The 19,212-nt window shown below is 29.4% G+C and overlaps 4 protein-coding genes across 4 annotated transcripts; 2 read left to right on the top strand and 2 right to left on the bottom strand.

Annotated features, from left to right (window-relative positions):
- The first annotated feature begins 363 nt into the window (after positions 1-363).
- LOC132928180 (heat shock protein 83) lies at positions 364-3,512 on the top strand. Its single transcript, XM_060992657.1, has 3 exons — positions 364-535; positions 959-1,227; positions 1,314-3,512. Exons 2-3 carry the CDS (start codon positions 959-961, stop codon positions 3,226-3,228), a joined length of 2,184 nt encoding a protein of 727 aa, XP_060848640.1. The 5' UTR covers positions 364-535; the 3' UTR covers positions 3,229-3,512.
- A 2,271-nt stretch (positions 3,513-5,783) lies between these two features.
- LOC132929284 (DNA-directed RNA polymerase I subunit RPA12) lies at positions 5,784-7,486 on the bottom strand. The gene is made up of 4 exons (XM_060994535.1): positions 7,327-7,486; positions 6,655-6,795; positions 5,978-6,197; positions 5,784-5,883 (listed from the first exon to the last, which is right to left on the bottom strand). The coding sequence occupies exons 2-4, from the start codon at positions 6,779-6,781 to the stop codon at positions 5,859-5,861; spliced, it is 372 nt and encodes a 123-aa protein (XP_060850518.1). The 5' UTR covers positions 6,782-6,795; positions 7,327-7,486; the 3' UTR covers positions 5,784-5,858.
- Positions 7,487-10,093: 2,607 nt separating this feature from the next.
- On the top strand, positions 10,094-12,286 carry LOC132929754 (uncharacterized). The gene is made up of 3 exons (XM_060995310.1): positions 10,094-10,297; positions 10,878-11,254; positions 12,011-12,286. The coding sequence occupies exons 1-3, from the start codon at positions 10,255-10,257 to the stop codon at positions 12,227-12,229; spliced, it is 639 nt and encodes a 212-aa protein (XP_060851293.1). The 5' UTR covers positions 10,094-10,254; the 3' UTR covers positions 12,230-12,286.
- A 172-nt stretch (positions 12,287-12,458) lies between these two features.
- LOC132929753 (short-chain specific acyl-CoA dehydrogenase, mitochondrial-like) lies at positions 12,459-16,561 on the bottom strand. Its single transcript, XM_060995308.1, has 9 exons — positions 16,211-16,561; positions 16,015-16,151; positions 15,666-15,775; positions 15,432-15,583; positions 15,175-15,363; positions 14,161-14,304; positions 13,934-14,061; positions 13,038-13,133; positions 12,459-12,935 (listed from the first exon to the last, which is right to left on the bottom strand). Exons 1-9 carry the CDS (start codon positions 16,245-16,247, stop codon positions 12,717-12,719), a joined length of 1,212 nt encoding a protein of 403 aa, XP_060851291.1. The 5' UTR covers positions 16,248-16,561; the 3' UTR covers positions 12,459-12,716.
- Positions 16,562-19,212: the final 2,651 nt, after the last annotated feature.

The raw sequence follows: 19,212 nt of genomic DNA on the forward strand, positions 1-19,212 counted from the left end.
GGAAAAACGATCGTCACTGCAACATCCTGTATACGGCAGGCAACTCATAGAATGTTCTAGAAGATTCTCGACGTTCACCCGGCCGACGGAAAACGCAAGTTGACATGACGTTGGTCGAAGCGCCCGCGTCCGGGCGACCACCACACCGCCGTTCGCGCGTCCCGATCCGCTGCGCATCGTTTGGTCGCTGCGCACCAGCCGGCCGGGGCACCGTATACGACCCGGCACCGTTCGTCGTTCGCCTAACCACGTGCTCTACCGCACCGTCCGTCACGCCGGCTTTGACCAACGCGATACCGTATTGCCGGTAGAACGTTCGCGAATCTTCGACCCGGCGGCCGGCGGAGATTATAAATACCGGGTGCCGCCGTCGTCCGGTCGTCATTTTGGAGCTCGTTGTCGAACCTTCCACACGCACGCCTTAAAGCCTGCGCCACTACTTGCGATCAAGTGATCAACACTATTTGCGGAGTTTTGCTGCTTGCAGTGTTTTATTATCATTCAATTAACAACAATCATCAATACACAATAAATCGTAAGTACCGATCGTTTGCTGTCAATGATTATTAATTATTATCGAAGATCCATTAATAACTTCGTATTAGTAATACAATTTACATTAATTTTTATTCGATTTATTTTTGCATTTAAATTAATAACGTGTTTTTAACCTACGATCTATACCAATATTTAAATCGTTCGATCTTCATTTTTGATTAATTAATTTAATTTTTATTAATTTATTTATTCAATTAAAACTGGGGTTCTAAATATTTAGCGTAGGCATTTCATTACTCGATCGTAATTTATAATATTATTTTTTTTTTTAATTTAGTATTTTTTTATTTATAAAACAAAACTTCGTGATGAATTCATCATTTAATATCGCGTTTTTTTTTATAATTTCTGTTTTCTAATATTCTAAGTGATTAATAATTTTATATTTTTATTAATTTAGATGCCTGAAGACGTAACCATGACTGCATCCGAAGATGTTGAGACCTTCGCTTTCCAAGCTGAGATTGCCCAGCTCATGTCTCTTATCATCAACACCTTTTACTCCAACAAAGAAATCTTTTTGCGAGAATTGGTATCCAACTCTTCTGATGCCTTGGACAAAATCCGTTACGAATCGTTGACCGATCCATCCAAATTGGAATCTGGCAAAGATTTACACATTAAGATCATCCCCAATGCCGAAGAAAAGACTTTGACCATTATTGACACGTAAGTATTTTTATTATTTGTCTACATATAGATAGTTTTTCGCGTTGAAACGACACTTTCTTAACTGTAACGTTTTTTTCTTATAGTGGTATCGGTATGACCAAAGCTGATTTAGTCAACAACTTGGGAACAATCGCCAAATCTGGTACCAAGGCTTTCATGGAAGCTTTACAAGCTGGTGCTGACATTTCTATGATTGGTCAATTTGGTGTGGGTTTCTACTCCGCCTATTTGGTAGCCGACAAAGTCACTGTTGTTTCCAAGCACAACGATGATGAACAATACTTGTGGGAATCTGCTGCGGGAGGTTCATTCACCATCCGTTCCGACCCTGGTGAGCCATTGGGCCGTGGTACCAAGATCGTCCTTCAAATCAAGGAAGACCAAGCTGAATTCCTTCAACAAGAAAAGATCACCGGCATCATCAAGAAACACTCTCAATTCATTGGCTACCCAATCAAATTAATCGTTGAAAACGAACGTACCAAGGAAGTCAGTGACGATGAAGCCGAAGATGAGAAGAAAGATGAAACTGAAGGTGAAACAGAAGAAGACAAGAAACCCAAGATTGAGGATGTTGGTGAAGATGAAGATGAAGACAAGAAAGACGAAGAAAAAGACAAGAAAAAGAAGAAGACCATCAAAGAGAAGTACTTGGATGAAGAAGTGTTGAACAAGACAAAACCAATCTGGACACGCAACCCTGATGATATCAGCCAAGATGAATACGGTGAATTCTACAAATCGTTGACCAACGATTGGGAAGATCATTTAGCCGTCAAACACTTCTCGGTGGAAGGACAACTCGAATTCAGAGCACTTTTGTTCATTCCCAAGCGCGCGCCTTATGATATGTTTGAAAACAAGAAGAAGAAGAACAACATTAAATTGTACGTGCGTCGTGTCTTCATCATGGACAACTGTGAAGATCTCATGCCAGAATACTTGAACTTCATCAAGGGAGTTGTTGACAGTGAAGATTTGCCATTGAACATCTCTCGTGAAATGCTCCAACAAAACAAGATCTTGAAGGTCATCAGGAAGAACTTGGTCAAGAAATGTTTGGAATTGTTCGAAGAATTGGCTGAAGACAAGGACAACTACAAGAAATTGTACGAACAGTTCAGCAAAAACTTGAAACTTGGAATCCACGAAGACAGCCAGAACAGGAAGAAACTCTCAGACTTGTTGAGATTCCACTCTTCAGCCAGTGGTGACGAACCATGCTCCTTGAAGGAATACGTTGCCCGCATGAAGCAAAACCAGACTCACATCTACTACATCACTGGTGAAAGCCGTGAACAAGTATCCAACTCTTCATTCGTTGAACGTGTCAAGAAGCGTGGTTTCGAAGTTATCTACATGACTGAACCCATTGATGAATACGTCGTACAACAGATGAAAGAATATGACGGCAAGAACTTGGTATCTGTCACCAAAGAAGGTTTAGACTTGCCCGAAACTGATGAAGAAAAGAAGAAGCGTGAGGAAGATCAATCCCGATTCGAGAAATTGTGCAAAGTTGTCAAGGACATTTTGGACAAGAAAGTCGAAAAAGTTGTCATCAGTAACAGACTTGTCGAGTCACCTTGTTGCATCGTCACATCTCAATACGGTTGGACTGCCAACATGGAACGTATCATGAAGGCACAGGCTCTCCGAGACTCATCTACCATGGGTTATATGTCTGCTAAGAAACACTTGGAAATCAACCCTGATCACCCAATCATCGAGACACTCAGACAAAAAGCCGAAGCTGACTCTAACGACAAGGCTGTACGTGACTTGGTCATGCTTTTGTTCGAGACTAGCTTGCTGTCATCTGGTTTTGGACTTGAAGACCCACAAGTTCACGCTTCCAGAATCCACAGAATGATCAAATTGGGTTTGGGAATTGACGAGGATCTGCCAGTAGCTGAAGAGAAATCTGCTGAAGTTGAAGCCGAGCCAATTGTCGAAGCTGATGCCGAAGATTCTTCTCGTATGGAAGAAGTTGATTAATTTATTACAAAGTGAATTTATTTTGAAAGAACATTTCCTATATTTTTTATTGTTATATATTATTTTGAGACTGATTTGTCCATTCTTTTTTTTTTTCTTTCTTTTTATTTCAAATTTGTTCCAAAATTTATTACTACATGCAATTTATTTAAATCTGTTGGATTTATTTAATTAATTTTCATGTACACATGTATAAGTTTGCTTGGAATAATATTCTAGTTGTATAAGGTGTTTTACAAGTTTTACAGATAATAAATATACATGGAATAATTTTTGTACATAAACTGATCAAATGTTAATTTTTTAAGCGTTACCTAATTATCCACATTTTATTATTCTGTATTGTGAGTAGACTTCTTGAATGTTAAAACATCCATTCTGTACAGATATTTTAAATAAATATTATGCAACTTGTGAAATGAAACAAATTTGGTATTTATTTAAAAAAGTATCCAATTTCTTGTGGTCTGTTACATGCAAAATGTGTTTGGATGGTAGTTCATACTTAGACATACTACTATAACTGATTTTATGAACTATGTATTATGTGGTCTTCTTTAAATTGAAAACCTGGTCATTTAGTCTTAGAACAAATTAATGAAATTAGTAAGATTTAATTTGATAATTTTATACACAAATAATATCTGTAAAATAAATGCATGCTTACAACTCAAGAGCTCTTGAAAGTTTGTGTCTCATTTATTACAAGTATTCTAATAGATTTACATTTATTCAATGGCCAATAGTAATTACAAAGTAGTTGAAACTCAATAGTCACAATATAAATGGTTGGATAACAATTAAATCTGACAACCGATAGGTAAACTTAATAATTTAGTGTTATTTCTATACCTTTGATCTATGGATTATATAATACAGATAATTCAACTTCTTGTATTTCATAAAGGTCATATTCAATAAAGTGAATATAATTATTATTAAGTAATGATTTAAACCCTTAACCGCAGTTGATGATTTGTTTAACATTATAAAATATTAAAAAGTGACAAAATCTTCAAATGTGAGTAAAAAAATGATGTATACAGAATGTTTATTTTTTCTGCCCAGTAGTTGTACGGATAAATAACAATTTAAATTATGATTTAACAATGCTGTATAAACTATCAAACAATTATTATGAGCTATTATTTTAATATATCAATTGGTTTTACATTTTTTTATTCTTTTAATAATTATCATTGATGCTGATTGTTAATAACACCATACTGATATACAAATTGTTGTGCAATTGTCTTTGAGAATTTTAAAAGTGATGTAGATTTCATAATATGGTAAAAAAAACATTATTAGATGAGAATTACTATTAAATCAGTTGGTAGGAAAATGTTTCATTGTCCAAGGACTACATACCGTTTCCCAACTAACTCAAGAAAAATGTTTAAATACGAAATATTGCAAGTGTTACACATTGTATGCTTAAAACCATACAAATATTTTCAGTCATTATTAAGAATAATATTTAGTTACGTTTTAGAATATTAATAAACTGACATTTATATTATAATTTAAGCTGTGAAGACTGGTGACATCTTAGTCATTAGAATATATTGATGTTTACATTATTTGGATTATTTTTGTAATCTTAGTTCTCAGTTTCTAACTTGTTTATGAGTTTATTTATTTGTTGTGTGTGTATAATTAGGTGTTTTGTTGGCTGTATTTTCTACATTCTGTGATGACAGTGATTCATACTGATTAATAAAGTTAGGATTTTATTAGAGTAAATTTAAGATTATTCCAATAATAACTTACAAAAATTTATATCTAAACAAAAATGTGTATTTATACCAATACAATTTATAAATATTAATTGTTCAATAGTTAGTATAAAAATACTAGATTATCTTTTTTTAAATTAATTCAATATTAACCACATTATGGTTAACATTTAGAATAAATGTATGTCTATCTAATATTTTTATAGATTTGTCAAATTTACAGATAGAATAGTTGTAAAATAAAATATTTGATTTATACTTATGACTTTATGGGAGAATAAAAAATTCTAACATTTAACTATTAATGGTTAATACTTAATTTTTTTTTTCATCAGTAAATAGTAGATTAACAGGTACTAAAATGCCTGATACCACTAATCAGTATTTTTTAGTTGAACTGAAATGAATCAAATAATAAAAAAGGTCAATAAATCGGAGTACAAAATGATAGTTTAAAATAAATCCAAGAATACAAAATCATTTCAGATAATGAATACCAATCCAAAAAGTTTATCATATAATAAAGTTAATTTTAAACAAAATACAGTTAAAATATATGAAAATTATAGTTACACAGAATGATTAACTTTTATTTTTGTAAATAATTATAAAAATATTTATTGATTACCTTTGTGAAATTAGTTTACGATTTCAAATCAGTACTTTTATGAATTTAGTAAGTATAAGTTGTTTTTATTCTTAAATAAAATTAATAGGCGCACACCGCTCATGCTTTTAACCAGAAATGTTTAAGTACCTATAACTTTTATATCAATACCTATATTTAATTTTGGACTAAATTAAATAAGGCAATAATGTTTAAAAATAAGAATAACTTTATTCAACTTGATTGTTATGTACAAAAATGGATTCCAGGTCTTTGGGATTGTCTTAAGAGTTTTCTGATTCAGTGAATCTGCAAACAAAAAAAACAACATTATATTAGATTACAAACCAATAAATATACACAAAACAAATATTTATAAGACAGAGGCGATCATAGCTCTTACTTGCAGTTAAGACAAGTGTAAAACACAGTCTGTCCTTCATCAGCTGATCTCAATTGCACAGCAGCATAGGACATCTGGTTGTGACCACATTGGCTACATCTTCTCTCGGCAATTGGACCGTCGTCCGCATCGTTTTTGTTATGTTCAGTTTTTACTACATTATCCATATCTTCTACAGAGTTCAAAATAATACTGTATTCAGCAATAGAATTCCCATAAACTGTAACAATGAATAAAAATTAATGTAAATGCTTGATAATCATTAATAATAAATTTGTTTATTAATTATTTGATAGATTAAAGATTATCTGTATTAACAGATTGGTCCATTCCATGCAATACCACTTTTATGCAAGGCGAGTGTAGCTAACAGCTAGGTTGAGAGAAAGGTAGTTGTATTAATTAGAAAACTTATTTTCATAGGTTTACAGTACCTAGTTTTATTAAAAACAAAATATACCTTTAGTCTTTGATTTCTCACTTGTACGGTGGTTTTTAACTCAATAATTAAGTTTTTATTTAATTACTTATATACACTTAAAATTATGTTTTTATTAAATTGATATATCATGTTTAATGACAGTAAGTTTAAATAAGAACATTAAATGCATGAGACACAAATATAATTAATTTATGATTATTACAAATAAAATGATAACTGTTTGCATTTTACTTACTTTCTGGCCCAAAAACTGTTTTACAAGAATAACACTTAATAAATTCTTCCATACTCAATGACGGTAGTATTGAACCACATTTAGAACAAAATCCTGGATATGTTTTAATGTCGTTGTTTGATTCCATTTGATTTATTTTTCCTATAACAGCATTAAAAATTAAAATAGAATTAAATATATTGATAATTTAATGTTTGACAGTGGAAAACATAATAAATACTCATACAGGATGATTCACCAGTCATTCTCGACCTTATTTTAATCATGCATTTCTGCAAATTGTAAACATATCTAGGTACTTAGAGACCATGTTTTCAAACATTTTGATTTTTATGTAATTCAATAAGTGTTGTATGGAAACTGACAATACAAACTTATTTTTATTCTAATCGGTAACCAACTATTTTACTGTGAATTGTTAATTAAGTAGATGTTTTTTAAATTTATAGTAACCTATTCTTTAGTTATTTTATATTTTTATATTATATATTGTAGAAGATCACAGACAGAGGTAGTTAATATAAAATTAATTTGAATATTATGATTTTACACACAAATACCTAGATGAATAAAACTATAAAAGTGGTGCCTAACAAGTTGACCAGAAAGCAACTATATTATATATAAAAAGTAAATTATAAAACTTTAGTATAAGCGCTTTAAAATACTCACCAATCAGATCGTGACTCGAAAAACGGTTACAAAGACCACAGTCGACAGTCAACACTTTAATTTAGACGTGTACGAAGTTCTAGCTTTTCAAGTTTCAAAGGTGAGTGACGGTTTTTCGTACGACTTGTGCTCACCGCTCACCGGCCGCCACTGATATCTCAGTATAATATTGATAAAAAACCTCGTGTGTTGGGTTGCATTGAATGAGAATTCAGGAGTGTAATATCAAAAGTTCAATAATTCCACTAGGATCTTATTCCTGATTTTTCTTATTTTGTGCTTGGACCTATCATGAATCTATATGACTGAGTATACTATACAGTATGCATCATAGATTTCTGAATGGCATTGGCGTGTATCTTAAAATTGTATGTTTATGCAGTGTTGGATATCTAAGACTCGGTATATATTATATAAATATTATATAATGTTTAAATAATAATATTGGAAAAAAATTACTCGATTTAACAGTAAAAAACTTAATACTTAAATTTATATTATTTTTCTTTTATACGTATCGATACACTAAACCAGAAACACCAAATTTAAGTACCCCCCCCCCCTTAAAAAAAATACTCTTACCACTATTTGCGTCTATACAGTAAGCATAACACGATGAGACAAACTATGAATTGGTACCATGGTATAAATATATTAAATTTAATTGTTCTTAATCGTTTGAACGGGTTAGGTTGTATCTTGTTAATGAGTTATTTTTATACGTCATGTTGTTTATGTTAAATGTGCTCACAATAAAATCAAAATTGGGGAAGTTTGAAAATTAACTTGTGAGTCATAGTTGTCTCATTAAGATTATTCAACGTTAAGAAAATAAAGTTATAGTTATAATTTATAACAATATATATTGAACAAATACAATAATATAAGTATATATTTTTTCAATAATTTGTCTATGCTTCTTCGAGTTCTACCATCTCTTCAACGTCTATTGATATATAATTTGATTTCAAATAAGTCATTGCAATTTGTTGAACATCGCATCCTTGTCCACAGTTATCGAAAACAAAGCTGTTGTTCTTTTGTCTTGAAAATAAATTCATATTTTTACTAAAATGTATAGCCAGTTGGTGATTTAGGAACAAATTCAATTTGGTTGTCACGCTTCAAAAGACCGTGGAAATTATTAATTTTTAAGTTTTAATCAAATTTCAGTTTTCTGAAATTTACGATTTTCTGGTTTTTTGTGTATGCGTTACTACTAAGCGTTTAAAATGAATTTTTATTTTTACTATTATTATGTTTGTTTATTTAATTATTTTTATACTATAATAAAGATTTTTGCATATTGAAGTACTATATTGGAAATCGTGAACTTGCAAAGGCTCTGAAAGCCGATGAAGGTATTAATTCATAGCACGGCAGATACGTACATGTCAGCCGTCAGGTATACATTCTTGGACTATTAGACTTTCAACTAAATTAATTAGTTTTTATTTAATCATTTTATTCTTTTATTTTTCGCATTCGAGTATGAAATACAATATTTTTTTAAATGCATTTAAAATCAAGTAAATCAACAGGTGTCTACGTATCTTTAACGTGGTAGGTAGCCGTTGTATAATATATTGTAAAATATATTAATTTTGTGATAATTTTTGAATTTTTGAAAAAAAAATTGAGTTTTATGCCATTCAATCAGAATTATTTTCATACTTATTACTGAAAAAAAACTGCATTTAAGTATAGTGATTTTCTAAGGAGATATTAAGTATGATACGGGACTTTTGGGACATACCGATACTGTACGTATATTATAATTATTCAACAATCTTATTTTTGTTTTTACTGAAACCTGGCAGTGACAGGTAATTCAGTTGTTTATTATTTACTGTTTAAAAATACTTTCAATTCAATTTACTAGTTCAATTTTTCAATCATTCGACGTTGTTTTTAATACTGTTGCTGATCTTTGTTTAAATATAATTTTTTTAAACTAGGGTATCTAGTCCTGGTATGATGCCTATGCATCAATAATCCTAGTTCACCATTACCAAAATAACCTTCAATAGCTTCTGCCAGCCGACCACCATATATTATAGTCCATAGAGTATGATAATATTTAAATATTTTACTATAATTAATGCAACATTTAAAAAATATTTAAATTCAAAATTGTTTAATGTTTTATAATCTAAGACTATAACCCTATAAAAATGAATCTTAAAAGTTTTTGTTGGATACAAATATTATTTATAACATTTTTGGATACCTATTTAATATTTAATGGGATCTTTATTTTTTAGTGTTCATTGCTACCCAGGCTATCTTTAAATATAATACCAATAATGGATCCATAGTAATCATAATATCAACATAAAACTAAAGATTTAATATATAATTTAAAAAACAACAGATTATCATTTACAGAATAATTCATTTTATTCGTATATGAAATAATTAAATATAAGATATTATATGTTTTGATCTAAAATTGTAATTTAAGATGAATCAAAAAAAATATCCTGCCCCGAAATTACTAGAACAATTATGAAATATTACAACTACATAGTCTACATATTATTATGTGAGATTCTTAAAACAATAATACAGATTACATTACGAGTACCTATGACGTTTTAATAACGAAAAATAAATCATCGAGGTTTCTGTTGACATAAAGCGCCAATAAACTTAAATAATAATTGAACAGAGTACAAACCTAGATGACGCTAGTAACACGACCTTCTCTCAATTTTTTGATAAGAATCTCCGGTAGACCCCGGCTGTGTGAATAAATGTGATTGTATGAACATAATCTGTTTTTAGGCAAAATCTTAAATCGTTTGATTGCAAAATACTTAGATTTCATTCAAATTTTATTCTGCGGTTTCACGTCGGACGTGTAAGTAACCACAGAGTTAACTGAATGGCGTGTACAGATTTTCAGACGTGAGTATTGCCGCTACAATGTTGGGAAATCTGAGATCCGTCGTCCGGAGCTTTGCAAATAGTAAGAATAAAATAATTTTACTCGATTTATGATAACACTTTCTTTTGGTATTTGTTTTTTTATATTAAAAGTTTTGAGAAATATTTTAGTCCGACAATTTTGATTAATTTATAAAAAAAAACCTTTTATTTATAATTTAATTTAATTGTTTCCACAAATAATTCATTTGTACTTAATGCGTACATAAATTTCTTTTTGAATGGTGTGCCAGTCTACTGCAGATTTTGTATTTTGATATTCTGGTTAATAATTTAAATTAATTTATGATTTGTGTACGGTGTACATTTCAATAGCCCTCATTTATTGTCAAATATAAGAATTTTTAAATTTGTAGTGTCTTATGGTCTTTTAAATTCCTTAATAGTTTTTAGGTTAAGGTTTTTAAGTAACAGTTAAAATTGTACATTTCTGAGAATATTTGGTATGAATCTTTAGATTTAACATAATAATCATGATTCATAATGTGTGAGCTATTTAAATTCTTTGGATAGGTACACACAAATGCACTGCAGGAACGTGTACAGATTAAAATGTTAAAACCAATAGCTTATTAATTTTATTATAATTTATTTATTTTTAGTTACTATTGCTGCTGAAAGACATTTACATCCAACTATACGTTCTATTTGTTCTTTAAATCAGTCTCCTTTGGGTTCACCAACGTTACCTATTTCTATTAAACTGCCAACTATACCAACAAAAAAAATTATAGATAAGCCAAATCCTTGTGTTCCTTCAAGAATCCCTCGACCAACAATATCCATTCCATTGGCTGATCCTTTGGTTAATAATGATAACGAAATTCAAGCAGCTCGGCTGATAGTAATTCGCCGTAAGAAAATGAAAAAACATAAATTGAGAAAGTTAAGAAAGCGCATGAAGTATGTATGGGCCAAAGTTCGACAAAAGAGAGAAATGAGAAAAGAGAAGGCTTTTCAAGCTGAACTAATGGGACAGGTAATCTATGTTCATTTATAATTCGATGATTTTATTAGATTATCCTAGTTAATATTGTTTTAAATGAGTAAAATGTGTTAACAAACAATATAGTTTGATAATAGTTATTTATATTTTACATACTCTATAAAATACATAAAATTAATAATTTTAAAACAAATGTAAAATGTATTGATTTTACATTATAACAGTAAAGCTATTCACATAATCAAATAGCTTTTGATAGTTAATTTTAAAATGCACATCTTAATAATTTCATGTTATAAAAGTAGAATATTATTTACTTCAAGATATTGGATTATTTTGTTGAGTACAACTCATAAATTCTTAGAAGTCTATGTTATAGAATACATTGCTGATTATTTAACAATTTTAACATTTCATATAGTAAGAAAAATAGTGTTCATTTAAAAAACATTGATCTTAATTTTAAATTGTACAAAATATTATTACTCATTACTTAGTATTAGTATAAGTAAAATGTTAATTACACAAAAAAATTAATTACTCTGTTAATAATTATTTGTTGTTTTTTTTTAGTTATATTTAATCTTTAGTTTTATGTTGATAATAATAAGGACACATTACTGGTTATATCTTTAGGGGTTGTAAAAAACTAAAGATTCCAATAAATGTCTAAAAAAAGGATAAATATTTGTACCCATGATAGCTTTAAACAATTTATTTGTGATTTATTTCAAAATAGAAATATATACTCATAATGTTTAATAGTAACTATTATTCACAATTTTACAGGTAAAAGAAGCTGAAAAGTTTAGTGCTGCCAATTATGTGCAAGAAAAATTGAATATTGTTAATATGACAATATTGCCAAACAGATGGAGAGGAAAACGATTACCTGAATTTGTTATAAAAGATTTGATTGCTAAAGCTCAAGCTAAAAAACAAGCCAAAATCGAAGCTCTAGAACGAAGAAAAAAATTTATGGCTTCTTATAAGCCAGATCAATTTTAAGATTGTAAGCAATTTTTAATATAAATTAATAGTACAATAAAATTGTAAGTTTGGGTATTTACTTTTTATTTTTAATCATAACTAATATAGAGTAAATTTTTATTTTTAAATCCTGTCTTCCTTTTTATACACGCTGATACCAGTAATACACATTACTTTAATTAAAAATTCAATAGCCAATTGGTAAATTGCATAATATAGTAGAAAATTCAGAAAGAAGACGTGAAAATATTATCAGATATCTGATGTGTGTATTTATTTGTACAATTATTTAAAATGATTTTGGTATACTGCTAATTTGTATTTGTTCAAAGAATAAAATATGCTAATTATTCATTAGCATTTAAAAAATATGTATATAATTGACAAAAAAATACCTCATAGTTATATTATAATCACATAATAATATAACATGTAACATAAATAATAATAAATAAAAACAAAATGTCCATAACCAAGTCAATAACGGAAATATAATATTGAAGTCTTATCTAGTTTTATACCCATATTCTTTTGCTAGTTTTTCAGCTATAACCAAATATTGAATATCTGTTGGACCTGCATATATTTCTGTTATCCTTGCATCTCTGTAATGCCGTTCGGCTGGCATATCGGAAATATATCCCATCCCACCAAGAATCTGTATACAATTGTGTGTAATATATGTCGCTGTTTGCGACGCATCTAACTTGGCCATGGATGCTGCCTTAAAAAATAAATTAATAATTAAATTAATATAGGTATCTAAAATATAATTATTTAGTATAAACATTAGTTATAAAATAGTCCATTCTATAATCAAAGGTACCTTAGTGAAAGGTAGATCATTGTCCCTCAACCAAGCGGCTTTCCATGTTAAGAGTCGAGAAGCCTCTAACCGTGTTGCCATTTTAGCAAGCCTTTGCTAAAATAAAACATTAATAAATTCATTGCTATTACTGGAGCTTGAATTTATATGTATTTATATTTTGTATTATTAAACTATGTAATATACTTCCAATAATAAAATTTGTGATAAATCTACCCTCTATATAATTGATACCCACATAAGTCATTCTCATTACCAATTTAATTTCTAATGGAAATAAAACTTTATTTTAAAAGTCAGCTATATATAATTGAATTACTATATATATTTTTCTAAAAATGATTTTAAAGCTTAAAATATTGATGTCTTGTAAGTCAAAAAAAGCTCGCACAAATTGTTATGTGTATTAGAAACTAAGAATATTGATTTGAATTTTTATTTTCTAAATTTGTTCTTTTTGTGCTTATTATTTTGTAAATGTTGTATTATCTGAATATATTTCTTAATTGTTATAAATTGTTCACAAATAAAACAAATTTAACCACCACTTAATAAATGGTCATTTGGAAACATATTTTGCAGCTTTTCCAGTCTTAGACAATTGTACTTTTAGCATCATTAGTACAATTATTAAAAATAAATAAAATATTCCTCAAAAAATCAACAAAAATATGCACTATGGCTTAACACACGTTAACTATTCAGCTATAAGATATAAGTAATAACAATTAATAATTGCATGAAACAAATTTATTGCTTGCATAATTTAATTTTCAAGTCACCGTGAAAATATGTATTTACATATAAATAAATATAAATCCAAGTGCTAATATTATAATGAATATATTTACAATAGATACTATAGTATATGTGAGAAGTGAGAACATTATTCATACCTGCACAGCTGAAAGTTTAATAATAGCGTTACCAAAAGCGGTTCTATTTCCAGCATAGTCCATTGCACAGTCCATTGCTGCTTGTGATATTCCTAATGCTTGAGATGCAATACCTATTCTAGCCAAATCTATACAAAAAAAAAAAAAAAAATAGTTCAAACTTACATTTATTTATTAGTTATAAATTAGTTAATAATTGCATGTATCTAGTAATAGAATTTACTAACCAATTCCTGACATGGCTATTTTGAAACCATCACCTTCATTTCCTAACATATTTTCAGCTGGTACAACAACATTATCCAGAATAATATTACAAGAAGACGCTGCTCTAATACCTAATTTATCATCTCTTTTACCTCTTGTTAAACCTAGAACACAAGACAAAATAATTATCATACATTAAAAACAATTTACTTAAATATAAAAAGATTATTTATGAAAAACATAGATTTAATACACTATAGAGTATAGCCAGTATAGGTAGACTATTGAATATGATACATAATAGACAACTATAAAATCAAATGAAAATAATATTTAATCAATTAAATTTCATAGAAGTAAAGCTATTAATAAAATTAAAAAATGGAGCATTTGTTTAATAAATAGGCTTTACCTACATATTGCATTAAGTATTGACTTTAATTTACTTTGCTTTTTAAATGTTTAATTTTCAAATAAAAACACCAATTAGGAATCACAAAACAAAGACGGGACTTGAGACGGACTACTAATTATAAAAACTTAACAGTTAACACAATTAAAAAAAAAAAAAAAACATCTTCATAGATACTGAAATCTTTATAGGATAAACAATTTCTGTGTTAAATTATTATTTTTTAGTATGACTATCTGCTGAATAAATTTTTTTTTTGTTATGAACTTATTTTGTAATAGATTATTAATATACATATTAAAAACTATATATAACAATTTGTATGGCTATTTTTTAAGTTGTTATACCACTTTAAAAAAGTTGAAATAAGGGGTTTCTAAAATATACATTTTTAATTTTATTTATGAATTAAAACTAGTGTGAATAAGCAGTAAATAATATTTTTACAATGTACATGATACAACAGATAACTGTACAAGTATTCGATTCCTTAAAAAAGGTAAACGAGTTATTTAAGTTTTAAACTTAAAAGTTATAGATTAAAAATATAATAATAAAATAAATAATGTGCTCATTTAAAATTGTAAACTCAATGCTTATGATAATATAATTATAAAAATACCTGGTGAATTTGTTGGTACAATAAATGCTGATACACCTTTATGACCTTTAAAAACATCGGATCGAGCCATCACAATAATCGCACCTCCTTCAATACCATTAGTCACCCAAGCCTTTGTACCATTCAATACCCATTGATTTCCTTCACGTTTTGCTATTGTGTGCATATTAGCAGCATCACTGCCACTTCCTAACCTTACATTAATAAAAAAAAAATGGTTTATTTAAAATATGATTGATATGTTTTAAAATAATTACCTGGTTCGCTAAGAGCAAAACATCCCACAATACCTCTACTAATGAAATCTGGTAGAAATTGCAATTTTTGTTCAGGAGTGCCGACTTTGTTTAATATTCCTGCATATAAAGCATTATGAATGCTTACAATTGAACCAGTTCCACCACAGCATCTAATTAATGTACATAATATTATATTTATGTTAGTAAATATTGATCAAGGATTTTATGAAGAATAACGCAACAGCATACTACCTGGATATTTCCTCGACTGCTAGTGATAATGCAAGAGAGTCAGCTCCTGAACCGCCATATTTTTTGTCAACTACAACCCCTAAAATTCCTAAATCCGCTAATTTTTTGATCTGTAACAAAGATATTAACACCAATATAAACTTGAAAGTTGTACATTTTTATGATGCTTATTTATATTTATAAGTATATATATTATGTAGAGAAAGTCTACATAATTAATACTGTAAATATTTTTCAACTAATGTATTCCAACGGAACACCTCACATATCGCCAGCCGTTATGGTTATTACACAGTTTAATGATTTTAAGTCGGTAAATACCTCTATGAAACCACCTGTATTTATTTACTTGATCAGAAGGGTACATCTGTTCCTTATCTAGTGTTGCAGCGATTGGACGCAATTCAGCTTCAGAAAATTCACGACAAACATTTTTCAATTTTGAATGGGTTTCGGGCAATACCAAACTGGATATGTTTCGGACGCCTGAATATTTAAAATGAATCTCTAAAGTTAATTATTTATTATAAAATAATAACCTTTACCTGTCGATGGTCGTAAAAACGTGTTGAACAAACGCATTGTGAATCACAAATGGGTGTAAAAATTAAAACGTATTCAATGAACTTGATAACTTAGAAATTAACACTGAACTCCGAAGTATAAAAATATTATGCCAAAGGACGGGATAAAAATGCCATTGGTCGAAAACGAAAACTATTTATATTTTAAACTGTTGATTGCATACGGCATACAGGTAATTGCAGAGAGCACTAGCCACTAGGCACTAATTGTGACCCAACCACTCGCGATTTTCCTATCTCAGCTACCTGTGGGTTTTGAGTGTTTTGACACTGGCATTGGGTCAACATTTAAATTCAGAAACTGATAAGACAGAAACTGTTTCATTTCGGTTGCTGTTATCAAATTGATGGCGAATTCTCAAACACCACGGCAAATGCGCAGAGTAAATAAATAAACTGAAATAAATATCATTTATTCTATGGCAAAGGCGAATTTAGAAGTGCATAAATATTATAGTAAAATATAATATTATGCATCTTTGGTAATTACCTAACACCGGGGGCCGGGTACGAAAACTTTGGCGGACGAGGTGACTCGGAGGTGTGCAGTTGCGCAAACTGCAAAGTAGGCTCACAAACTACCTAACTATACGCAAATTATATATTACTATATTAGTATATTATATTTTCGTTGAGAGGACGTTATACCCACATGTATTGTCACTGTCTTACTAATGTAGATCATAGCAAATTTTCGTTCAGCAGAACACATTTTGTGATGTTAGCTTTAATATTAGTAAATTTACCTATTATCAAATTTAAAGGTAAGAATATTATCTATAGGGCATCTTATAGGCTTTTATTGATATCTTAACTTTTAAGTGAGTTATGGTTATGTAAAATATTAAAACTTTAAAATGCTCGTAACTCGCTTAAAAATTAAAATACCAATAAAAGCCTATGAGATGCCTTAGATAACATTATTACCTTTAAGTTTGATAATAGGTAAATTGACTAATATTAAAGCTAACATCACAAAATGTGTTCTGCTGAATGAAAATTTGCTATGATCTACATTAGTAAGACAGAGACAACATATGCGGGTATAACTTAATCACTATAATAATTACTAAAGAACTTTTGATTGATATTCATCGATTTTCATTTTTCAGTTACTTTTTTGTGGTGATCGTGTTTACAGCGGGTATTGTAATTTAATGTGTTTAGGGGTATTCGGCGCTCCTAGAAAAATCCAAAACTACGCCACTTATATGTGAGTATTGTATTTTTTAACTAACCACGACTTCTTCACAAAATATATATGCCTGACTGCCTGGAGCCCTGAGCCTCAACCTCAAATACATTTTAATTTTTAAGTATAATAGTAGCATGTATTTTTTTTAATACATTTTCAATCATTTAATGTAAATTATAATAATGTTTCTATTCCGAATGTGGATTACGAGATTTAAAAAAAAAACTATACGCGTCTACTTAAAATGGTTGAAACTGCTGTTTATTTAAGCCGTGAGTGTACACGCCTTCGCGCGTAGGTATATATTTAAATATTTCAAATGTTGACTTTGTTCGGTTCGTTGATTTAAAATATTCTAACTATATTCGAAGACCGTGAAAATTTTCGCATCGACTTTCGTTCAAATACTGACCGATATTATAAAACATCATAAATCGCGTAATTGTAATTTACAAAATATATTAAATACAAACCAAACAAAAATCGTAAATGGTAGCGGCCTCTGGCGATGAAACGAGCAGCAGAAAACGTCGTGTGGAATGTTGAGTTGTCAATCCTGAGGAGTGAGGGTCACGACCTCCTCCGACTAATTTTTTAGGGTCATCTATAAAATATGAGCATATAAAATATATGTATGGCAGTAATTAAAAAATTGAACATCCATTTGGGAAGTCGCCGAGTTAAAAAGGTTGAGAAACACAGGTCTAGACGGCGCTGTAGACTCGTTCATCGAATACGAGGTAAGTAGCTATTTGGTTCCGTATTAATGTATATATTTGCTAAGAATATATTATTTTAAATGTAATAAAATAAATTAGGTATAAATTTATAACATCAATAATTACTAATGTTATACATTTGTATTGTAATAAAAAACATTGGTGTTCCCTCTACCCTTTCCTTTGGGTATGAAAGGTGCAAAATGACTCTCACGAGTGGCCCAGTCTAATGAAAATGTGACATTTTAAATGTCTAGTTCCGTCAATGCGTTTACCTAATGATACCCATTGTTGTAATATCTTACTCGACGCATCATCCAAATAGCATTATAACGTTTACAATTCAGGGATGAAAATGTAATTTTATCGAAAGTCCCCACGGTCAAACTATTGCCCCTGCAGTTCTTTTCACGGTGCCATCGCTGTTCATGTAACACATCCTAGGTACCTGCCTGGTGCCTACTAGCTGTAACACCTTACTTGTCAATTATAGCGAGGTTACATTTTTAATGGCTGATTAACAAATATGCATGCTTATAATATAAATAAAAAAAAGTTATTTGATGTTGAGAATAATTTTTAATTTTATAAATACTAGTATTTACAATCAATGATTCCAATATGATGAATTTAATTACCGCATAGATATATTCATAGATATTTCAAAATCAGATTAGTTGATAAGTAAGCGACAAATATTGAAATATTATAAACCGTAGGTAAGTATTTATTATAGGGTACGACAAGTTGTCTATATTATTGATAAAACCATTGGTGAACGCATTCATAGAAAGTTATTAATTGTTATTAAATATTTAAATTGAATATTAATAAATATCGGTTAATATAATATTAAATATTAAAGTACTCAATGATGCAAAAAATATCAGTAAAATGTTTGATTCTTACAAAAAATATACATCAATAATCAACAATACAATCATTACTTGAAACATCCCTCGACTTTTGGCTTTTTGTGTCCTAATAAATAGTTTTTTTTTTCGTTTATTATTATTAAAATGTTTCAGCACAATGAGTGCTATTACAAA

This window comes from Rhopalosiphum padi, chromosome 4 (genome assembly GCF_020882245.1).
Source record: "Rhopalosiphum padi isolate XX-2018 chromosome 4, ASM2088224v1, whole genome shotgun sequence".
Lineage (NCBI taxonomy): Eukaryota > Metazoa > Arthropoda > Insecta > Hemiptera > Aphididae > Rhopalosiphum > Rhopalosiphum padi.